The sequence below is a fragment of the Festucalex cinctus genome, chromosome 2 (assembly GCF_051991245.1).
Source record: "Festucalex cinctus isolate MCC-2025b chromosome 2, RoL_Fcin_1.0, whole genome shotgun sequence".
Classification (NCBI taxonomy): domain Eukaryota; kingdom Metazoa; phylum Chordata; class Actinopteri; order Syngnathiformes; family Syngnathidae; genus Festucalex; species Festucalex cinctus.
In genome coordinates this window covers 477,980-498,318 of record NC_135412.1, presented here as the reverse complement: position 1 = coordinate 498,318, position 20,339 = coordinate 477,980, and the positions used below count along the sequence as shown (strand labels likewise).

Genomic DNA, 20,339 nt, shown 5'->3' with positions numbered 1-20,339 from the left:
CTTTATTTTTATTTATTTCTTTATTTTATAATGCTTTTATTAACACAGTTCAACACAGCTTTACATTTAAGAATACGTCAATAAGCAACCTTTAAAGTCATACACAGCACAACCTAAATAGTTTTGGACTTCCACTTTAATCAAGAAGAACCCGTATGTGACATTTAGGTAAGAATCGAGCATCAGAGTAGAATTGAAGCACACTGACAGGCATTGGGAGAACAAAAAAACAAAAAATACTTCAAAAAACGCCGATAGACATTTCATACGCTCTTTCCAAAAACACGGGGGCGGGGCTTCTGGGTGGATGGTTTTTTTTTTGTTTTTTTTTTTAAAAGGGAAGGCGAACCGCACACTAGTTAAGATGTAGGCTACAGATTAACTTTTTAGCACGTTTTGAACAGTAGCCTAATGTATTGAACACAAGGAACGTGTTTCCTAGTCAACAAGATGGAAAAAAGAAAGTTCGACTGTTCGTCAGGGTCTCTTTAATTCATTTCTGACTCAACTGCCAGAACTACACTTTTTACTCTGATATACAGTATGACATTAATCAGAACATTTGACAATTTCATTCATTTTCAAAAGCTCACCCCATCATGCACAAATTGACTAGCACAATATAGTCCAATATGCTCAATTTGATGCTTGTAACTAATCTTCACCAACAACTGGTCATTCCATAAAGTACATTTTGTTCAGAGTCACAAAGTTAAATCACATTTCCTATGTTTTTTTGATGCAAAATATGGAAATTGGGACTGGTTGCAATGCCAGGGATGGTTTTCTACTTCCTGAGGACTGCTGGAAGGAACTTTCAACCATTTCACCAAAATGAATATAAAACTTGTCTAAACAAAGTAGTTGAACCAGACACCAAAAAGGGGAGTGAACATGTTTATGAGAAATGATGGGGAAAAGAATCCATCCTTTCTTTATACCTACTGCTTATCCTCACAAAGGTCACAGGTGAACGGGAAGGTATCCCAGGTGACAACAGACGAGAAGCAGCCGCTCACAGAGCACATTTGGAAAACAATTCACAATGTACAATTCTGTCTTCTATTAACATGCGAGTTTTGGGAATGTGGGAGGAAGCCGGAGAAAAGCCACGCGAGCACAGGGAGAACAACGAACAACACCCGTATTTGAAAATCGCACGTGCTGGCCACTCGTCCGCCGCTCCTTCAAAAAGAAAAACAAACATATTCTAAAGTGTCATTCCAATCTTTCAGTTTGCTTTGATAAAACGAGCAAACGTTTTGAATGTCACTGAAATAGTTCCAATAAGTTCCTGACGAATTAACGCCGTCAGTGGTGGATGGCGGTCGCGGGCACGCGGCGAGACAAGAAGCTGGATCCTCGGAACAGGAGACCCTGACAACAAGAAAGTTGACTTCAAACGCAAGCGACTCACGAGCGCCGTTTTCTAACTGTGGGAACGAGCGAATACCCTGCGGCTGAGGTCCTTCCAACAGTGCAGCCAGGACGTGAAGATGGGCGAGTGCGGAGGAAGACCTGCGGCCAAACTAACAAAACCGAAAAAGAAAATAAAAAAAAAAATCATTCATTTCAATGTGGATTTGAAAATGACAGATTGACGCGCTCGCTTATTCCCACTTGATGAAGTTTTCCCGAGTGACTCACCCACAGTTGTTGACGGCCATAACGTCAGCCACCAGCATAAACGGATACGTGAGGATGCTCACTGCAAACTAGAGAAAAACACAAACGACGACGACGACTGTTGACTTTGCGTCGCAGCAGAGAAACATTTTGTGTGTAGCGGAGTGACGTTGAACTTACACCCATCACAAACTTTGTGTAACTTCTCAACGCTGACGCTTGGCTTAACTGCACACACACAACCACAATTCAATTCAACCACTTTATTTGATATCGATTAGGGCTGCCAAATTTAATGTGTTAAATTTTGCGTTCATTTGAAGTTCCTTTAGCGCCACTATATATTTTTTTTTTTTTTTTTTTTTAAACGCGCGATTAATTAATTCCTTACTTGGAAATCCTGTACTGGGGAAATTCCTGTCGCAAAGTCCACATCAAAATTCAGCAGCAATAAATTTCATATCAATGCATACATTTGTGGAGACTTGGCTCAAGTTGTATTTTACAATTTAAAAAATGTGCAGAATTTCACAAACTACATGTTCAAAATGAGATTGACTCATTGAACCATTTTCAGCAGTAAAAAGTTCAAAGGGATCCTTCACTTATTTTATAGCAATAAAAAGTTCAGATTTTGATACTTTCATTATTTTTCACGTACAATTAGTACCTTTAAAAAGACATTTTGCAACTTGCTGTGGACTGAAAATGACGTCACAAGTGCTCAGGTCACCAATCACAGCTCACCTGTTTTCTAGGTTCGGTCATGTGACATTCACAAGCTGAGCTGTGATTGGTTACCTGAGCACTTGTGATGTCATTTTCAGTCCACAGCAAGTTGCAAAATGTCTTTTTAAAGGTACTAATTGTACGTGAAAAATAATGAAAATATCACATTTATTATGGGCAAATTATTCATGTTTGACTGCTAAAAATATGTAAAGTAGTGCTTTAATATTTTGTCTATAATTAATATGGTAACTTCATTATTTTTCATGTACAATTAATAACTTTAAATACTATTTTTTCCACTTGCTGTCGATTGAAGATGACATCACCTGTGCTGAGGAAGTCGGTAACGTCACAATCATGGCTGAGTTTGCTGACCAACCCCAGAAAACAGGCGAGCCATGATTGGTCGTTACCTACTTCCTCAGCACAGGTGATGTCATCATCAGTCGACAGCAAGAGGGGGGGGGAAAAAGAAGACTTTTTAAAGGCATTAATTGTACATGAAAAATACAATACAATAAAATTGCATTAATTCTGGACAAAATATGAACTTTTCACCGCTGAAAATGGTTCAATGAGTCAAGTATCTCTTTAACTCATTCACTCCCAAAAACATATTTATACGTTTTTTTGTTGTTGTTGTTTTGTGTTTTTGTTTTGTTTTGTTTTGTTTAATGCAAGAGCATACAGGAGGCTTTGGTGCAGCTTCTGACATGAAGAGGTGTTTTAAAACAATGGTAGTTACTACAAAACAATGGCCAGCAGGTGGCGGCAGAGTGAGATCAGCAACAAGCTCTTTTTGATAGTGTTTTCACCAGGAATGTGAATCAATCAATGAAATGAATCTATTCTAATTGCTACGAAACAGAAACATACACAAATATACTTTTATTTTCCTGATGAAAGAAAAGACTCGAATGTTCCTTGTTGTAGCTTCCATGTTTTGATAGCAATCGAACTCAATATTCTGTGGGCCTTGCAAAATCAGTCAAAATCCAGTAAAACAGCCGGGAGCGAAATGTGAAAATGGCCGCGAAACTGAAAAGTAAAATGCACTGAGCTGTCACCAATGTCATACAAAGGCCATTATGCCATCTAGTGGCAGAGAAATGAGCTCAATACAAATTAATATCACACTCGTTTTTTACAATACAGCACATCTTTTGAACTCAATTTTGCAAATTATTATGAGATGACTGAAAGATGCTAAAATGTTTCTATTCGTTATTTTTTTCCACTTTGATGTTAACAAGAGTATGAAAACTTAGGGAAGAAATGTACTGGTATTGTACATTTTATTGTACACTTAGAACAGATATATAATTTGCAAGTCATGCGATGAATTACAATTGAAAAATGTAATCGGCCTACACACGTGTGTTTGTTTTGAATAAAACGACGGCGAGCGTTTGTTGAACTTACGCTGTCGTCGACGGCGTAGGTGTTAATGAAGTGGGCCAGCAGGTTGCAGCACCACAAGAAGACGACCTCGCCCAGCACGTGCGGCATCAAACCGCTGCCGACACAACAAAACCCGCACAGGCGTCAGTCGGCGGCGCTCGCCAGCTAAGCCACGCCCACGCTCGCTCGCGGCGACGATGGCCTCACACGTAGAATCCGGCCACGCCTTCTTCTTGAAAAATGCTGCTGATGCTGCAGAGAAGTCCGCTGCAAACACATTCACATTCATCCTCAAAATGGCTTCCAATTAACTGCTAATGTGTTGAATCATTTTGAAAAATAATCTCATTATCATCTATTTTCCTCAATATAGCCATGACTAAAAGGCCATTTTCCTTTGGATGTATTTTTTAGAACAAACACAAGCAATAGAATCATTTGTCAGATATTTTCGACATGAACGTTTTGGTCTTAAAACTCGGGCTTATTGCTAAAATAAAGGCAAATGAAGCGTGAATTAAATTCATTCATCTACTTCAATCACAGTTTTCAACTTACTAAACACTTTTGACGAGGACAAATTCACAAAATTCTACCAGGCAAGTGTGGCATATACAGAAGCGGGTAAGTTAGTCATAAACCAGATTACAAGGTAAACAAATGCGCGGCAAATGTTCACGTTTCATTAAAAATAACATGGAAATACTCAACTTGTTAGCACTGGACCGAACGTATTTTTGTTAAGACGACCAACCAGCCAAAATGAAGCAGTTTTTTTGTGTGTTCTTTCGTGCGGTGTGTTGCGAATGGAATTCCTGAAGTCGTACCTGTACTTGACCTCTCTGCCAACAAACTGGGCCATACAACGCACCGACATAACTGGCAGAGAGAAAAGGAGAATCTTCAAGCAATAAATTAGACTCGACATTTCACAATACAAACAATATTGCAGTATTACGGAAGCGCAGAGCTGCCAATGTGGAGTAAACATTTTTGGCTGGCGAGTACGTTTGAACATACTCACAAATATGTTCCAACATACTTGTAGGCTACATGCTATAAAGTTAGCATACCTTCCCATAATGCCACGGGGTATTATTTGTGCATGTGTGAAATCATGCACGGCAGACATAATAAATCGTAAAAGTTACGAATAAACACTGTTTTTTGTCTACTTCATTTCTAATGAATTGGTCATGTGGCCCAAATGCCTAAAAAAAAATGTGCTTTTGTTTTCGTTTGTGCATGCGCAAGTAATACCCCATTATGGCATTATGGGAAGGTATGCTAACTTTGTAGCATGTAGCCTACATAAACGTTCGAACATATAACAGCCAAAAATGTTTACTCCATATTGGCAGCTCTACGCTTCCGTACAATATATACAAACGGACAAAAAAACACTCTGTTCTAATGTTTCCTTTCAATGGATGAAATACACGTCATAGTTTATTTGTATTTGTTTTAAATATACACACCCGACTGTGACCTCGCTTGCATGTATTGCATTGTGTGGAAATAGCACAAGCGTTACGTCCTACCGTGAAAAGGATGTGTAGCTATTCTGGACAGGCACTGGATGAACATCTCGTGAGAGGTCTGCAACGGAACAAAAGGCAGGACGAGAACACCTTTTAACCACAAGTTCAAACTAGCAACAGTCGCACACAATGCAGCCAGTTTATTTACACGTGAATGAAGTGCTGAGATATGATAATAAAATAGACACTTTTTGAACAACGTGACGCTCTGTACATTTTGTATTGTCCCGTTTTGTTTTCCGCATTTTCAGAAACAAAAAATGATTTACTTCAACTGTGTTGACGAATTGCGTATTGTTGCTGACGTTACCTCTTTCATGACTTTCCTGAGAGGGTTTTGCTCGTCATCCTTGGATACGAGCTCCGTCTGCTCAAGAACAACAAGAAAGGCAACGTGCACTTTTATTGCTCCGTCAAAAAAGGCCATCCAGATTCTCTTTTACCTTCTTAGCTTTGGTCCTGATTACAGTGGAGATGGCAATCGACGCAATCCGTGGCGATAGACCGCGAAAGAGTCCCCTTTTACCGTCCACCTTAACAATGTGCCGTGCTGCAAACACATCACGCCGCCGTCAACTTAGCACACACGCGAAGGACGTACTGATGGATCAGTCCGTTCACCATAGGAGAAGAAGCCAGGCAGGTATAAAACTCGCCTTCCGAACATCGTTGTGCCTACGGTTGGTGGAAGAGGTTCATGTCCCACCTGAAAAGAAACAACGCAGGTAAGTGCGAGTTAAAGTACAAGTACATCTTGACTGCATTTCTAAGACTATTTTATTTATTTATCATTAGTGTATTTTAACTTTAATTATGCCAGTGTAGTTTCCACCTTTCAGTGTAGAAGTTAAATGGCTGGATCCAGATAATGTCGTCTCCTCACTTTACTACAATGGCAAGAAAATGACAGCACACTAAACAGTTCCGTTATCACACCACCAATTTCAATATAGAGACGTGACGTCACACTGAAAAAAATGGCGAGTGAGATTTAGTTGAAAAAGCCCAGTAAAGGATGATGCACTCAGAAATTCTAAGTAAATTTTACAAAGAGTTTAACTACAATTTCTGATGTGAAAAAAAATTACTATATTTTTTTTTCCCAAGTAAATATTTTTAATTAAAAAAATTTCAGCGCATATTGTACGAAATGAAAAGTGCGGCGCAATTTTGAATCGAACAGCAGCTGGTCGGAGGGCTGATCACGTGACTGTTTTGCTAGCATAGCTTTGTCGGCTAACGATACGATACCTGTATGAGCAGCTTGACGTAGAGCAGCGGATGTGTGACGGCCGTCATCCCGGCTCCCAGCAGCAGAACCGCAGCGTTCACATTCGCGCCTGTCGGGCTCGCGTCCTGCTCCACGTCGCCTGTCTGCGTGGAAACGCTCCCTTGCGAAAGCATCGTGAGCTAGCTAGCTTGCCTGGCAAGGAAGTGGACGGAAGTCATGGTGCCACTCTTGTTCATCACTTCCGCTTTGACGGTTCAAAATAATTAAAATAATTAAAAAATATTAAAACAGTATTATTATTATTATTATTATTATTATTATTATTATTATTAGTTGAGGTATTTTTTTTATTTTATTTTTATTATATCTTCCTGATTCATACCTTTCCAATTACTACTGTTTAGCTCATTTAGAGCTTCTTGATAGCATTTTTCATATCCCAATAACTCCCATATTCTGAAAAAAAATCCACACTTTTCACAACAAAATTCACAATTTAAGAGGTATTTTATTGCCTCTTCCTTTCACATTTTCCTGACCAATTGAAAGCAACAATTATTTAGCACATATCATCATTGGCTCAAAGAACAGATAATGTTGTGTGTACAGATGGTGCCCACAGACATTTGACTCATTTTGTTTTAAAGAAGAACCCATTCACACTCATCTGCCAAATGGTGGAAATGTCCAAATAATTATGTTATATTTTTTTGTGCACATCAGCAATGTACAAAAAAAGCAATCTTTTTATTTCCACTGTAAACTCCTAAATGATTTCATCTCACATGCATGACATTTTGTATGGTAATCGATGACGTGCGTCATTTTGCATCACACGTCTATCACCAACACTACAAATGGTTCTGTGTCCATCCCAAGGACACAGACCGGATCAGGGAACCAGCCACTGAGACAACTTTGTCATTCACATCCTATTTATCCACATTGTTAAGCATGGAAAAGATGAAACATCTTGAAATGTGTTTCAGTAATCAGGATTCTCTCAATCATGAGCTTGGATGTCACATTTCATCATCTGAGCTGCAATCATCCCGCCGCGGCCTTTATGCCTTTGTTGCAATGACGTCTTCTTATCAGGCCTTTTGAAATGAGCCTCTCATGTCCGGCAGAGCGGCTGATGAGACGCTGCTTGTGGTGGTGTCCAATCAACAGTTGGCACACGCTCGAGGACGTCAGCTTGTCAAGGTGCCCTCGTCTTTGCGGAGTCACAAATGTGCTAACCGTGGAGATAACAAACAGCAATGTCATCCTCAATCCAGCATTGATTCCACATGTTTTATTTGTCTTTGTTTGAAACTGTGACGTTCAAATAATCCCTTGAATGACCAAAGCAGACAGGAATCATCAATCACTTGAGCTTAGATGCCAACAACTCCTGGGAGGTTTTATGGCCTTAATCCAGATATACTCCTTGGTACTAGGAAGGGTATTAAAAAAGAAAAAGAAAAAAGGGGGGGCTAGCATCCATGATTCAAGTGGACACGGTGCAATCACAACAAGGTGTTCCACCAGTCCAAATACGACGCTTGGTTGGTCTGCAGGATCAGACATGCGATTCCCAGATGAGAACATCCATTTGAATCGAATGCACTCAAAAGTCACACGTTCACTTCACTTCATTTCCCGTGATCGATCCCCCAGTGGAAAAGAAGTGCAAAGCCAACTGTTTGAGAGCTCCAGAGCTGAGCCACGTCCTAAATCAAAAGGACATCTCTCCATGCAGGTGGATCGAAAATATCCTTTTGTTTGCTCGGAGAAGAAGGTTTATGCGTGGTGGATCAGAGCATGAAGGCATAATGCTCTTCCATTTATGGACAAAAAGCCTTGTGGATTTGCATGCATGAATGGTCCATTGTTTGATAGTGGAATACAAACCATATAAGATGGATTCAAGCTTCAAGTGTTTTTATTTTTTATTTTTTAACTATGTCGTTTTTCACACATTACACACATCTCAGCAACAGTCAAATACAAATTCTCCAACTCACGGGTGAGTAAACTATGGCTCTAATACATCATTCACATTATTAAAAGCCCTTTTTGTTTTAGTTGCATATATTTAGACTATATTAATATGGATGTATATTATGAAATAATTAGTTGATTAGGCAAGTCAAGTCATCTTTATTTCTATCGCGCTTTCAGACAGCCTTCAAAAGCGCTTTACAGAAACACAACCAAACAAACATAACATAAAAGATTAACAGCAATACAATACATTCACAACAACAATTCAACTTTTGTCATTCCTCCTACATCCGCTTTCATGTTTGAAGCAATTATAGACAGAATCAGTCTCGTTTCAGCAGTTGATCAGAGACGTGATCACAACATGCATGACGTCACACACGTCTGCTACAAGCTAAGCCGTAAACAAAAAGTTAATCACAGTTAGATGGCTAAAGTATGAATAATTCATTTAAAACTTAGAACAAATAATTTATTATCATTTTAGATGGATTTATCACCACTGAGTATTGTGAAAACATCATTATTGTTATTACTAATAGAAATTGGACGGATAAATAATATAATAGTAGAGATGCTGGTGCTTATATGATCGGCAGGGGGCAGCACTGCTCCGTCCAATAAACTGAGCTTTCTCGACAACCTGCAAACAGCTGGCAAGCTGGAACATCATGTCGTCCCCCCCACCACGTGTTGTGCGGGTGTTGCATTAGATTATTCACGCAAAAGTGCACAATTTTCACTGGCCACACCCTTTTGCTTCATTTTTTGCTGCATCTGTTTTGAAAAACAGTATTATTCAATAGGATAACGTTGGATTTGTGTGTCTTAAGATCTACAGTTGAATAATTCATGATTTGTTCAGTACTTACATAATGTCGTTATTGTGCGGTTATGCATTTTTAAGCGTGCAAGTTCTTTTAGCAGAGGCACTAGATGGCACTAAATAGTACACAAAATCCTTTTACAAAATAAGTTTCATTTAGCTATGACATTTACAAGACACGTGCTGCCTTGCCAGCCAGTGTAAACAGGAAGAAGAACAATGCAGGCAAATCGCAAGTGAGAGCATCAAATCTCAATTAGGCCACAAAATGGACGTCTGGTCGCAGTGTACAGAAGAAGTACAGTAGTTAGGAAACTCCTGGCCTAGGATCGATGCTGTCATGGTCCCAGTATGGACTTGCTCAGACTGGGTAAACGTCACGATTGAGGTCACCATCCAGGACAGGTCACAATGACGCACTTTCTTCCCACAGTTTATTCTCACACTGGATTAAAGTCTTGTGGATTAGCCTCATCTGTGTATTCTCATGCTTTCTTCTGCATCACGGTGAAGGGAAGTGTTGGATTGGATTACATTGCTGCCAACTTATCACAAATGTACTGAGTACTATTTAATAGCAAGCATAGACAAGACGTCAACTCAACTTGTAACGTTTATTTCAAGAAACTTTGTCAAATATATTTACAGGAGAGAAAGAAAAACAACAACACAGACATCCCATCAACTTCAGTAACAAAAACACTTGTTGATGTACATAAAATAAACACATTTCAGTACACAGTGGGAAAAATGCACACAATTGAAACTTATTACGCACAATACGTGTCTGTAAATTGTTTACAGTGAGGCAGTGAAACATTTTGCATAGGGTGAAGGTTTGTTTGTTTGTTTTTCCCAAGTGGAATCAGTGTGAATGTCAGTGACAAGCTTAAGATTGTTTTCGAGATCCCTTGCGACACTTGAGCACTGCATCAAGCACAGCAAAGTCAAAGCCTCGTAGAATAATATGAAGTTCATCCCCTTAAAGAGGGAGTCAAACTTAAACATTTCTCCACAATATGTTGTATGAAACCTCACTAGTGTAAACATTCCAATTAATATTACATACGCGGAATATGAGTTATGCAGCTAAATGCAGCCATTTTTATCCATCTCAGGGGGCGGCCATTTTGCCACTTGCTGTCGACTGAAGACGACATCACAGTTGCCCTGGCAACAACCAATCACAGCTCACTTGTTTTCTGAAGCTGAGCTGTGATTGGCTGTTACCTGCGCAACTGTGATGTCATTTTCACTCGACAGCTTTCTGAGATTGACAAAAACTGCTCCAGTTTGCTGCTTAACTCATATTCCACTAACACAATATTAACCAGAATACAGTATTTAGACTCGTGGGGCTGCATAGAACAAACTATTGTCAAGAGAAACTTTTTGGGTTGACTTCTCAACATTGCATACAGCAATACGTGTAATTTTGCCTTCTTATATGGTTTAGAACAAAAAGTCTAAATCTACAGTTTGATAAAAAGAGCCAACAATTGAATCCCCCCCCCCCCCACTGGATTTAGAAGATGAAATTTTGACCAATTTAAGTAATTATTGAAGCAGTTTTGGTTATATTGGTCACTTTTGGACTAATGAAATGCAAAGCAAATTGAGCATGCTCACATCTTGTTCCATATTGTGCATGTGAACTGCATTTATAAAACGGTCCGAAACCAATCCTCCATTTCCATTTTGTTCCGGAGATTGTCGTAACAACTGTACAATAACACCTTGCAAGAACGAGATTACAATAAGGTGATCGTGTTGAGGGCAAGAAAGTTGTTAGTGAGCGCTAAAGTACGTCTAAGCCCAAACTGCACGAGAAGAAAATACTCGTCTAGTATCGAATAACTTGCCAAGAACCTGAGGAGGTTTGATACAAACTGAGGTGTGCAAAGGTAAAGAGTGTTGCTAATGAGGTAGCTCCACACCACAAAGGGTAAATAATACATTGAAGTCCACCACGACTGTACTGCAGAGTGACTGAAAATGAAATGCTACGTCATGCTTTGGTCAGACGCACGACGGAGAGCCAACGATTGGTCGCGCTCTCCGCGTTAACAAACAAAAAATCTTTCGGGAAGCCTCCGCAGTCTTTGTATGCTGATCGTCATTCACTTGTCCTCCACTTATCCACGCGGGAAGACAACTCAGATTATGATCGTGTTAGACGACCGTGTTTAAGGCACAACGTTGGGAAACTGAAAGCGTCGCCGGTTCAGAGTAAGTTCGGTGACCTGCGCTATTGCTCGGTGCATCACAATGAAAAGAAAACAATCCGGCCTGTAAGGAAGAAAACGACAGCAAATCTAAAATGGGATTGCTGGAAATGAGATGTTTGCATCCGAGGAAGTTGACCGCATTGGTACAAAATCAAAGTTGTGTTGTGTTCTTCACAGTTTGGCTTTGCCGGATTCCATTTCTCTGTCAAGAAGCCACAAAATCTGCGGACACACAACGGTGAGAGTTAGTTGTAAAACAAAATAATCGTCAGAATATTGAAGTAAATCATCTGGTTGGACTGATTGATGGAATGTAAGAATAGGCCAGAGCTCAGTCTGTCAGTGGTGTGTCACTCTTTTAGGTTGCATAAGTCGGCAGCACATGGCAGCAACACAAGTGGGTCAGCTTAGCAAGCGCACGCACGCACGCACATCTCGCTGATGACATGGAAAGTGGTTACGTCACTGCTGAAGTGGGGGCCATTTTGATGCCGGAAACAAAATGCACCATTCGCAATGTTGGCAAGAGCAGACGACGCATGTTGGCACCGCCAAGACTCACTTTGGCAACTCTTCATCTTTCTTATTCAAGTTTACTGCGTTATCGACTTTCTATTCAATCAAAACCTCCCAAAAATAACGAAAAGCTGCCACCGGATTAAACCGTGGGGAGCATGAAGTCGAACGTCAGCCGTTTGTTGTTGCGTAACTCCAAAGTAAACACTGCACAAACCAGTGGTGACTGGTATTTGGGGGTGTTTCCTGCAGGCTCAAGACATGTGAGACTTTCACTGATTCCTGGATGGAGTGTTGATTTTTTTTTTTTTACAAGCTCAGGGTGTGTTTGTGGGTGTGCGGCACGCAAAGAAACATTCGCCTTCAATTATCTCTTATGTAAGCGGAGGTGTGTGCTTGCATGTTCCTCTTACGAACAACATGTACGCTTTTCCATAGCACTTCTGGTGATCCTCATCAACATGTCACCTAATACTGAGAAGTGTACTTGCCGGTTAATTGGCTCTCGCGGCACTCGTGCAGCCAAGTTGACTGGTCGAGAAAACACGTATTTGGCAAGAAGCCACCTCATTTCTCAATGCGGCAGTTTTATCAACCTCTTCATTCCCAAAGTCGGCACTCAATTTTCTTTCAAGGGTCCCACATGAAACCCTGTTGGGCCCCCGTGAGACAAATGGGGTTGGCGCTGGCATTGGATAGTGCTAATGCAATTATTTTCAATTATTATTTCATATAGCGTCATATTGCATTCATGAGAAGAAAATGCTTTGAGTACGGTTGCAAACAATGTCCACTTTTAACTCCATTTAATTGAATGTTTATGTTCCTGTTTGTCATTCAAAGCAGGCGCACGCAAAATCAGCAATACATTTTTTACAGATGGTGGCCACGCCTCTTTTGAATCTATAATTCATACGTGAAAATGCATTCTGTCTGCAGAGGCACAGAACGCGGTTAAAGTCCGCAGGGCACCAAGTACAGATACCATGAGGGGGATTACGGCGCCATTAGAAGCTTAAAGGATATCAGATCCATCACAGACACAGGTGGGATATCTGGAGAGCAATATTAACACACTGCATAATGGCAGCTTTGCGAGCGACAACTGACGCCTGAGGAAATATTTCCAACTTTCTACTTCTACAAATGAATTGTGTTGTAGTGTTCCGTAACTGCGGCGTCATTACTTTGCCCAAAACATACTGTCGCGTGTTTGCATCCTGACTTCAAGACAACTTCATTTCCGGTCGACAAAAAGTAAATAAATACCAACTGCTGTCCTGTCCTTATTAAAATGCAAGCTTGCTCGAGGGTTTGGCGAGCAGATGGCGAAGGAATGCCTTCAAAAACAGCCATTCAGGACCTCAAGATGACAAACATTATTCCTGTTGTCAGAGAAATGAAAGATGATTCTCAAGTAAGCGGGCAGAGCCAAAGCGTCAATGTTGGCCCGGTTTTTTTGAAAAGAGAAACCATACGGCTGAGCAGGCACAAAGGGGACACAAAATGTCCCAGACGTCGGCCTGCCTCCAGAAGCTTCCGAATAATGAGCCACACTGTCATTGGCCGAGGAAAGACAGGGGGGGGGATGTTTTTTTTTTAGTTTTCACGATACAGACTTTTGATTTTGACATCTGCACAATAAACGTTTACCGGACGTGCCATTCAGAAATATTACGTTTCAACGGAAATGTAAATATTGATTGAAATTGCCCCACTAAAAATATTCCTTGACAAGAAAATACTGTTTGCCATGATTCACATTGTCAATTTAAGAAATAAAAACTGCTGACTATAAACAAATTGAATTGTTCTTTCGTTAGATTGTCATATTCTTTGCTCAAAAAAACAAAAAAAATATTTTAAGCCTTGTGTTGGATTCGCATGAAGCTTGCCAGACCAGTTTGCCTTTTCCTTTTGTTTTGTTGATTGGCAGAGTTGAACGACACATTGGAGAATCTCAATAGCGCTTGTCTATAAACGTGAGCATACCGTCGTCGTCAGCTATACCTCGAGTTAACCGACATACATAAATACCAGCAGGCAGCATAAACATCGGACCGGCCTCCCGTCAACGTTTCCCGCCCGTAATCCCTTTTGCGCCGATGACATGTTTCTGAAGTGAACCGGCTGCAGCCGAGCCGGCCCGTTGCGTAACGTGCGTTCTCATCATCAGACTGCGAGAGAACTCGACTGGAGCGGCGAGATTCCAGCGCACAATGGCGTGCTCAGAGTGCATCAGCAGTCGCACGGATAGTCGGGAGATGCGAGGTGTTATGTCATAAGGCCTTTGACAATAAAAGGGCTCCGTAGGGGCTCCGTCGGGGCTCCGTAGGGGCTCGTGGCGTCGGCTAACTGTCACACACAGTCAAGCTTGGCCTTCGACAGTGGTTGAAGTTCAAACAAACAGACGTCACTGAGCATAGAATAGGTTTGAAAAGAGGACTTTCTGCTGTCGCAACATATTGCAGCCCAACATACAGCATCAAAATGCTCGTGAATCACTGAATACTTTGACAACGTCATGTCATTCAAAGAAAAAGTGACCATTGATGCCAGCAAAGTCTAAACGCAAACCTCAAATTGTACAGTTTGGAATTCAACCTTTTTTTTAATACGTGACTTGAAGATCATGGAATCATTTGACAAGAAATGATTGATTTAATCACCTAAATGGGAGACTTCTGCCAGAGCGCTCACCTTCTTGATTTGATTACACAAATTCGGACTTTTTCAGGCTTTCACAGGAGCCGAGACTCCATTTGACTGACTGTACAGTATTTGCCTTCAACTGTCTGAGTGCGTCTCGCGATTTGCAGCAACACCACTGGGATGTCGCTGTATAAGAGACACAACGTTTTCATTGTTCACGGTCAACGGTGAGTCCACCAGCTGGCCGACTTGGCTTCATTACATTTAAATCCTCACAGCAGATTCATTGTTGGATTATTGATTATTGACAAAAAAAAAAAAATATCTCCATTAATGTTTTCATTAGAGCATAAGAATCTGTGTCCATAACTAACTCTACAATCGGAGTGCTTTTTAATACGCAAAACCAGGTGTTAGTAGTTGATGGGTCTCCAGTCTGCTTTGCAAGACAAAATGACAAATAGAGACATGAAAGTGTCTTTTTTTTTTTTGTTTAAACATTTATTAATTTTGTATTGTAAGTGCCTTTTTTCCACAAAAACAGCATGTGGGCTACAACTGCCTTTTCCCCTTCTTCTTCATTTCTAATTTAAATAAAATCGATTTTTGGATATTAAATATCGATTCGATTCGATTAATAAATGAGAATCTCGATTCTTTTATTAATAGATTTTTGGCACACCCCTAAAATTATACACATATATATATTTCAATTTTGAATCAAAAATCGTTTGAATCGAGAATCGAAAATCGATTCTGAATTGAATCGTAGACCCAAAAATCGTAATCGAATCGTGAGACAGTCAAAGATTCCCAGCCCTAATATATTGATATATAGTTTAGGACATATCGCCCAGCCCTAGTAAGTAGTAAATAAACATTGCGTCAACAGTGATTAACTTCCTCAACCATGTAAAGGGCGACTAATGAAGAAGAAGAAGAAAAAAAAAAGAGCTTCAGTAAACATTGCTTATGTGACGTAAAATATCAGTGACAAATAGCACAAAAGCAACTGCTTTCTGTGTGACACCTTCACAATAACATGTACGCGCATGTTTGATGAAAGATTTGCCCTCAGGATCAGACTGCAGATTTGCCAATCCGGTAGCCCTTCTCCCGTTATTGTTTTCATGATGTCATGTTTTTCTTTTGATATGTGAATTGTCCAACACTTACATAACCAACAACGAGGGCGAGATGATTGACACCGAAACAAGTGAAACAATCGAAGGTTAGTAAGAGAGATGATCTTACCTGCAAAAGAACAAGGTCCATTCTTGGTTTGAGGGGGAAAAGGGAAAGTCGGGGCGCTCACGCGGCACACGTGAGCCGGGCCGTCAGCGCCTCCAGCTGACAGGCGTCGGGTCGCTCCTGAGGGTTGAACGCCAGCATTTCCCGGAGGAGTTTCTTCACCCCTTCCGACATGGAGCTCCTGGCCTTCTGAGGGATGTGAAGGACCATCTTGGGGTTCTCCAACAAGGCCTCGCCGACCGGCACGATGTCCGAGCCCTGTCGCACGTACGTGCCCAGCAGCTCCCGTTTGGACTGGCCGTCGATGAACGTGATGCGCTCAATCATTGCCCAGATGATGATGCCTAAGGCAAAGATGTCCGCCTTGGCCGTGTAGTGGCCCTCCCACACCTCCGGGGCCATGTAGAAGTCCGAGCCGCAAGCAGAGGACAACCACAGCTTGTTAAGGTTGACGATGCTGTTCCGGTTGCCGCTCCCGCCGCCGCCCTCTGCGGGCGACTCCTCGCCGTTCTTTGCGTTCACGCCGGCGCAAACTTTACTCAAGCCGAAGTCGGCAACTTTAAGAACCGGCGCTCCGGATTTCTGCGTGATTAGAATGTTGTCTGGCTTCAGATCCCTGTGAACGATGTTGTTCCTGTGCAGGAAAGCCACAGCGCTCGTCAGCTGGCGCATGAAACTCTTGTTGGTCTGGGGGTCGGGTCGACGGGACAAAATGTACTGATTGAGGTCGCCGCCTTCGCAGAACTCCATGACAAACCAGAGGTAGCACGGTTCCGATGGGTGACCTACAATGCGTTCGCCTGCGAGATAAAAAGTCAGTCAGGACGCACATTAACTATGTAGCGGAACACAAAAAGAGTGACGTGAGACCAAACGGAATACGAACCAACTATGCAACTAAGCCAGAAATAAAAATCGAGATTTTTTTTTTTTGGGCCATATTATTAGTTATTTTGTTACTTTTCATGCTCCAGGTGAATTTAAATGCGTTAGGAGAAACCATGTGACATCAATCTATTCTCTAATTGGTCTGTGGTCGACAAGAATGTAAACAAAACAACAACAAAAATGCTCTTAAAAAACAATGACTGTGAAACTGACATAAAACACAACATTGCGCAAGATGAAATGTACTTCTTGGCAATGTCAAGAAAAAACATCTTCATTTAGTTTCCGAATGCTATCAGGCTTTGATGGAAGTGAGACTGTCAAGGATCGATGATTCAAGTGATTACTTTTGAAACATACCGTTAAGTAGATCCACATAATAACTGTAAAGTTCAAAATGGCCAAAATGACAAAGGGAACTGCGGCAAACACATGAAACTTCCCAAGCTGAATGTCCCAAATAAGGGTACAATTTGGAGTTGAATAACAAAGTCAGGGAAAAGCCTAACTCAAAGGCTCCAAACTGCATTCATGTATTAATTTACCAAAAAAATACATCATATTTTTGCTCCATCAGCCAGCCTAGTTGCACATTTTCAAAAATAGGCAGCTCATAAACATGTACTTGGTTATGTAGGTCAAACTCTCTCAAAGAAAAAGTCACTTCCTGAAAGCTCTGAATGACATCTAAGGTTATTGTTGCAAGTTTTGGTAATGAGGGTTAATCATTGTCATTGTGGTTGTGACGTCATGCATGTTGTGATCACGTCTTTAATCAACTGTTGAAAGGAGACTGATGAATCTCCTCTTTCATCTATAACTACATCAAAGCATATATAGGAAGAATAAAAAGTTGGTTCTATAAAAGCCCTTTGTGACAAACTTCGGCAGTTTGAAAGTGCTAAGAATGCCATATTGGAATACATTTGACATTCTTACATAAGAGCCAAGCTATTAAAAGAAAAGCAAACGCACGGAGATCCTGGATGAATTGCTGAGCCAGGACAAAAGCACATTGAGAAGTAGGTCAAACTTGATAACCACGTCAACCTGTAGTCTTGTACCATGTAAACATTAACATCAACTTTTATGTTCAGGTGACACATCAAACAAGTGTTCAGTGATGAAAATAAAGTCAAAGTCAATCTGCTGCCAAGACATGCATAACTTGCATACATACGCAGATGGTATAAATAATGCTTGAAAAACTGCAACAACGTGCATAAACATACTGTTGGTTCAGAAGTTTTTGGTTTCATTTTGAACAATGACTTAATATTATTACTACAACTTCAGCCTGAACTGAATTAGTTGATTATGAGCGAGGAGTTTCGGTTTGAAATGTTTACGGGTTTTTTTCCACAGTAAAAGGGCAACTAACGCCAGTGATTTTGTGTACCTTTCAGTGAGGTCTCCACCAGCCTCAGGTATTGTTTGGACCTCTTGTTGCCGTGGCTCATCTTCTGGGCCAGGCCGTTCCTTTGCAGGACGCACTCCTCCAGTTGGACCACGTTCTGGTGTCGGTTCTCCAGGCTGGTCAGTGCCCAGAACTCGGCCAAAGCCAACTCGACGTTCTCCGGGGCGTCGCACTGGAGCCTTTTCACGGCCAACCTGGCTCCGCTTTTCCGGGCTACGGCCTCGTACACCACGCCGTAGCTCCCCCGGCCCACTTCCCGGATCAGGGTGTATCGGGGGGGCAGCGACAGCGGCACCAGCACGGCAGGCTCTGCCCGACCTGTCCGGAGGAAGCTAATGGAGAAGCAGTCGTCGTCGCCGTCGCCGCCGCCGTCGCCGTCGTCGTCGTCCTCTTCCTCCATGCGCTCCGGGTAGTTGCTATTGTCTTCCACCGTGAGGGAGCGGAGGACTTTAGCCGCCTCTCGCTTCGGCTTCCCGGCCACATTCCGCCTGCGAACCACTCCGCCGCTTACCTTTCTCTTCTTTTTCCCGTCGCGAACATCCATGATTTAATTTTCGTCGAAAAAGAGCATGGATGGTGGGCGTGTTTACATTTCATTACTTTAACTCCAAACGCATCGAATTCAAAGTTGCTTTTCTACGGTGTAGTTGATGTTGCAAACTAAAGTCAGTTTAGTGCCATGACTGGACCAAGTGTGCTAAGTAATTTGGCTTCAAAAAACAAAACGTTCCGGTCGCCAGCACAGAACAAGGGGCGTGGTTTAATGGGGACGTAACACTAAAGGTCGACGCTGATTGGTTGTCAGTCCAAACTATTCCGCTTGTCCGTTGAGCAAAGACAAGTGTTTTGTTTTAAAAATAGAGCCCGACTACAGAATAGTCAACGATTTTACTTCATCCGACTGTTACCAGGTTTGCTGAAATATTATGACTGCCATTGACCACCGCAATCCCCTTCTTCCTTTTTGCCCGTGCTGCTTTCGCTGCCGCGTGGGAAAACACGTGAGTTGAGCAGCACGTGTGCAGAGGCATGAGAGCCCCGCCCCCTCACAACATGGCATCCTTTGGTACAAAACGTTCCAGTCGTGCCAAGTAACCAAGTACATATACGTTCCTGTATTTAAGTAGATTTACTTTACTACTTTAATATTTCACGTTTTTATTATAATCTCTACATTCCAAAACAGATATCTACACTCTATTCTCATTTGTCAGAATAGGAATTGTTGTTTTTTTTCAATCTCTGCAGGCGATACACTAAAAAAAAAAAAAAGACGTCGAGTGGTCAACTTCTATACAAAGTTGGAATGTTTCCAACAAGATATTTAGACGACGTTCAAGCCATCATATTTTTAGTTGCTTTTAGGAAGCTAAAAAAAATGAACATCACCAGCCAATGTTTAAAATGAGACAACAAAACGAGCCCTGATTTCAAAGTGTGCACATGTCCAAGATGAACCGAATTCTTTACAGAAATCCAAAATTCAACCCTCACAGTCTTTCCATCGGTTTTCGAAATTGATCTCATAATGTTCCATTTATCGTCACCGATGGTGTGTATATTTTGTTTGTTTTTCACCAGCAGGGGGTTATTCCAACTCTCCACTGAGCTTCATTCATTGTGCTGCATACCAGACTGAATGCATGTACAGCAGCAGACTTTCTATTGTCATTGCTCAGTGGCTGTGCAGGAATGACGTGTTTGTTAGTCCGATCGAGTTTCCACACTGCAATCGGCAGAAACGCAAATGTCAAAAGCACCGCTGACTTTTTGTTTTTTTGTAGTCAATGTTGCTGTCTCAGAAGCATTTCAAACAAATGTAAATGTTGACTCACACGAATTAAGTAGACATCATACCAAATAACTTGCATGCAAACGCTCCAAATTTCCTTCCAATTGGTCTTCTAAATAAAAGTTATTAAACCTAATAGTCCACAAAATATGGTCCACGTGATTAAGTTGAGCAATCAGTTGCAGTGCAACAAATTGAAAACACAACAAACTTTCTCGTTAAATTGATTTAAGTTTGTTTTTCTCATTT

At 41.3% G+C, this 20,339-nt stretch overlaps 2 protein-coding genes across 3 annotated transcripts; both read right to left on the bottom strand.

The window, feature by feature from the left end:
- Nucleotides 1–465: 465 nt before the first annotated feature.
- LOC144013276 (mitochondrial carrier homolog 1-like) lies at nt 466–6,773 on the bottom strand. Of its 2 annotated transcripts, XM_077511916.1 has the most exons (13): nt 6,552–6,701; nt 6,133–6,187; nt 5,922–6,006; nt 5,744–5,850; nt 5,611–5,667; nt 5,301–5,358; nt 4,587–4,638; nt 3,967–4,026; nt 3,781–3,874; nt 1,807–1,854; nt 1,648–1,715; nt 1,454–1,529; nt 466–1,377 (listed from the first exon to the last, which is right to left on the bottom strand). In XM_077511916.1, exons 3-13 carry the CDS (start codon nt 5,965–5,967, stop codon nt 1,312–1,314), a joined length of 732 nt encoding a protein of 243 aa, XP_077368042.1. In that variant the 5' UTR covers nt 5,968–6,006; nt 6,133–6,187; nt 6,552–6,701; the 3' UTR covers nt 466–1,311. The 2 variants fall into 2 exon arrangements, with proteins under 2 accessions (XP_077368042.1, XP_077368041.1); XM_077511915.1 differs by lacking the exon at nt 6,133–6,187 and having other exon boundaries at nt 6,552–6,773.
- Nucleotides 6,774–9,946: 3,173 nt separating this feature from the next.
- stk35 (serine/threonine kinase 35) lies at nt 9,947–19,163 on the bottom strand. The gene is made up of 3 exons (XM_077511913.1): nt 18,281–19,163; nt 15,997–16,793; nt 9,947–11,796 (listed from the first exon to the last, which is right to left on the bottom strand). Exons 1-2 carry the CDS (start codon nt 18,840–18,842, stop codon nt 16,054–16,056), a joined length of 1,302 nt encoding a protein of 433 aa, XP_077368039.1. The 5' UTR covers nt 18,843–19,163; the 3' UTR covers nt 9,947–11,796; nt 15,997–16,053.
- Nucleotides 19,164–20,339: the final 1,176 nt, after the last annotated feature.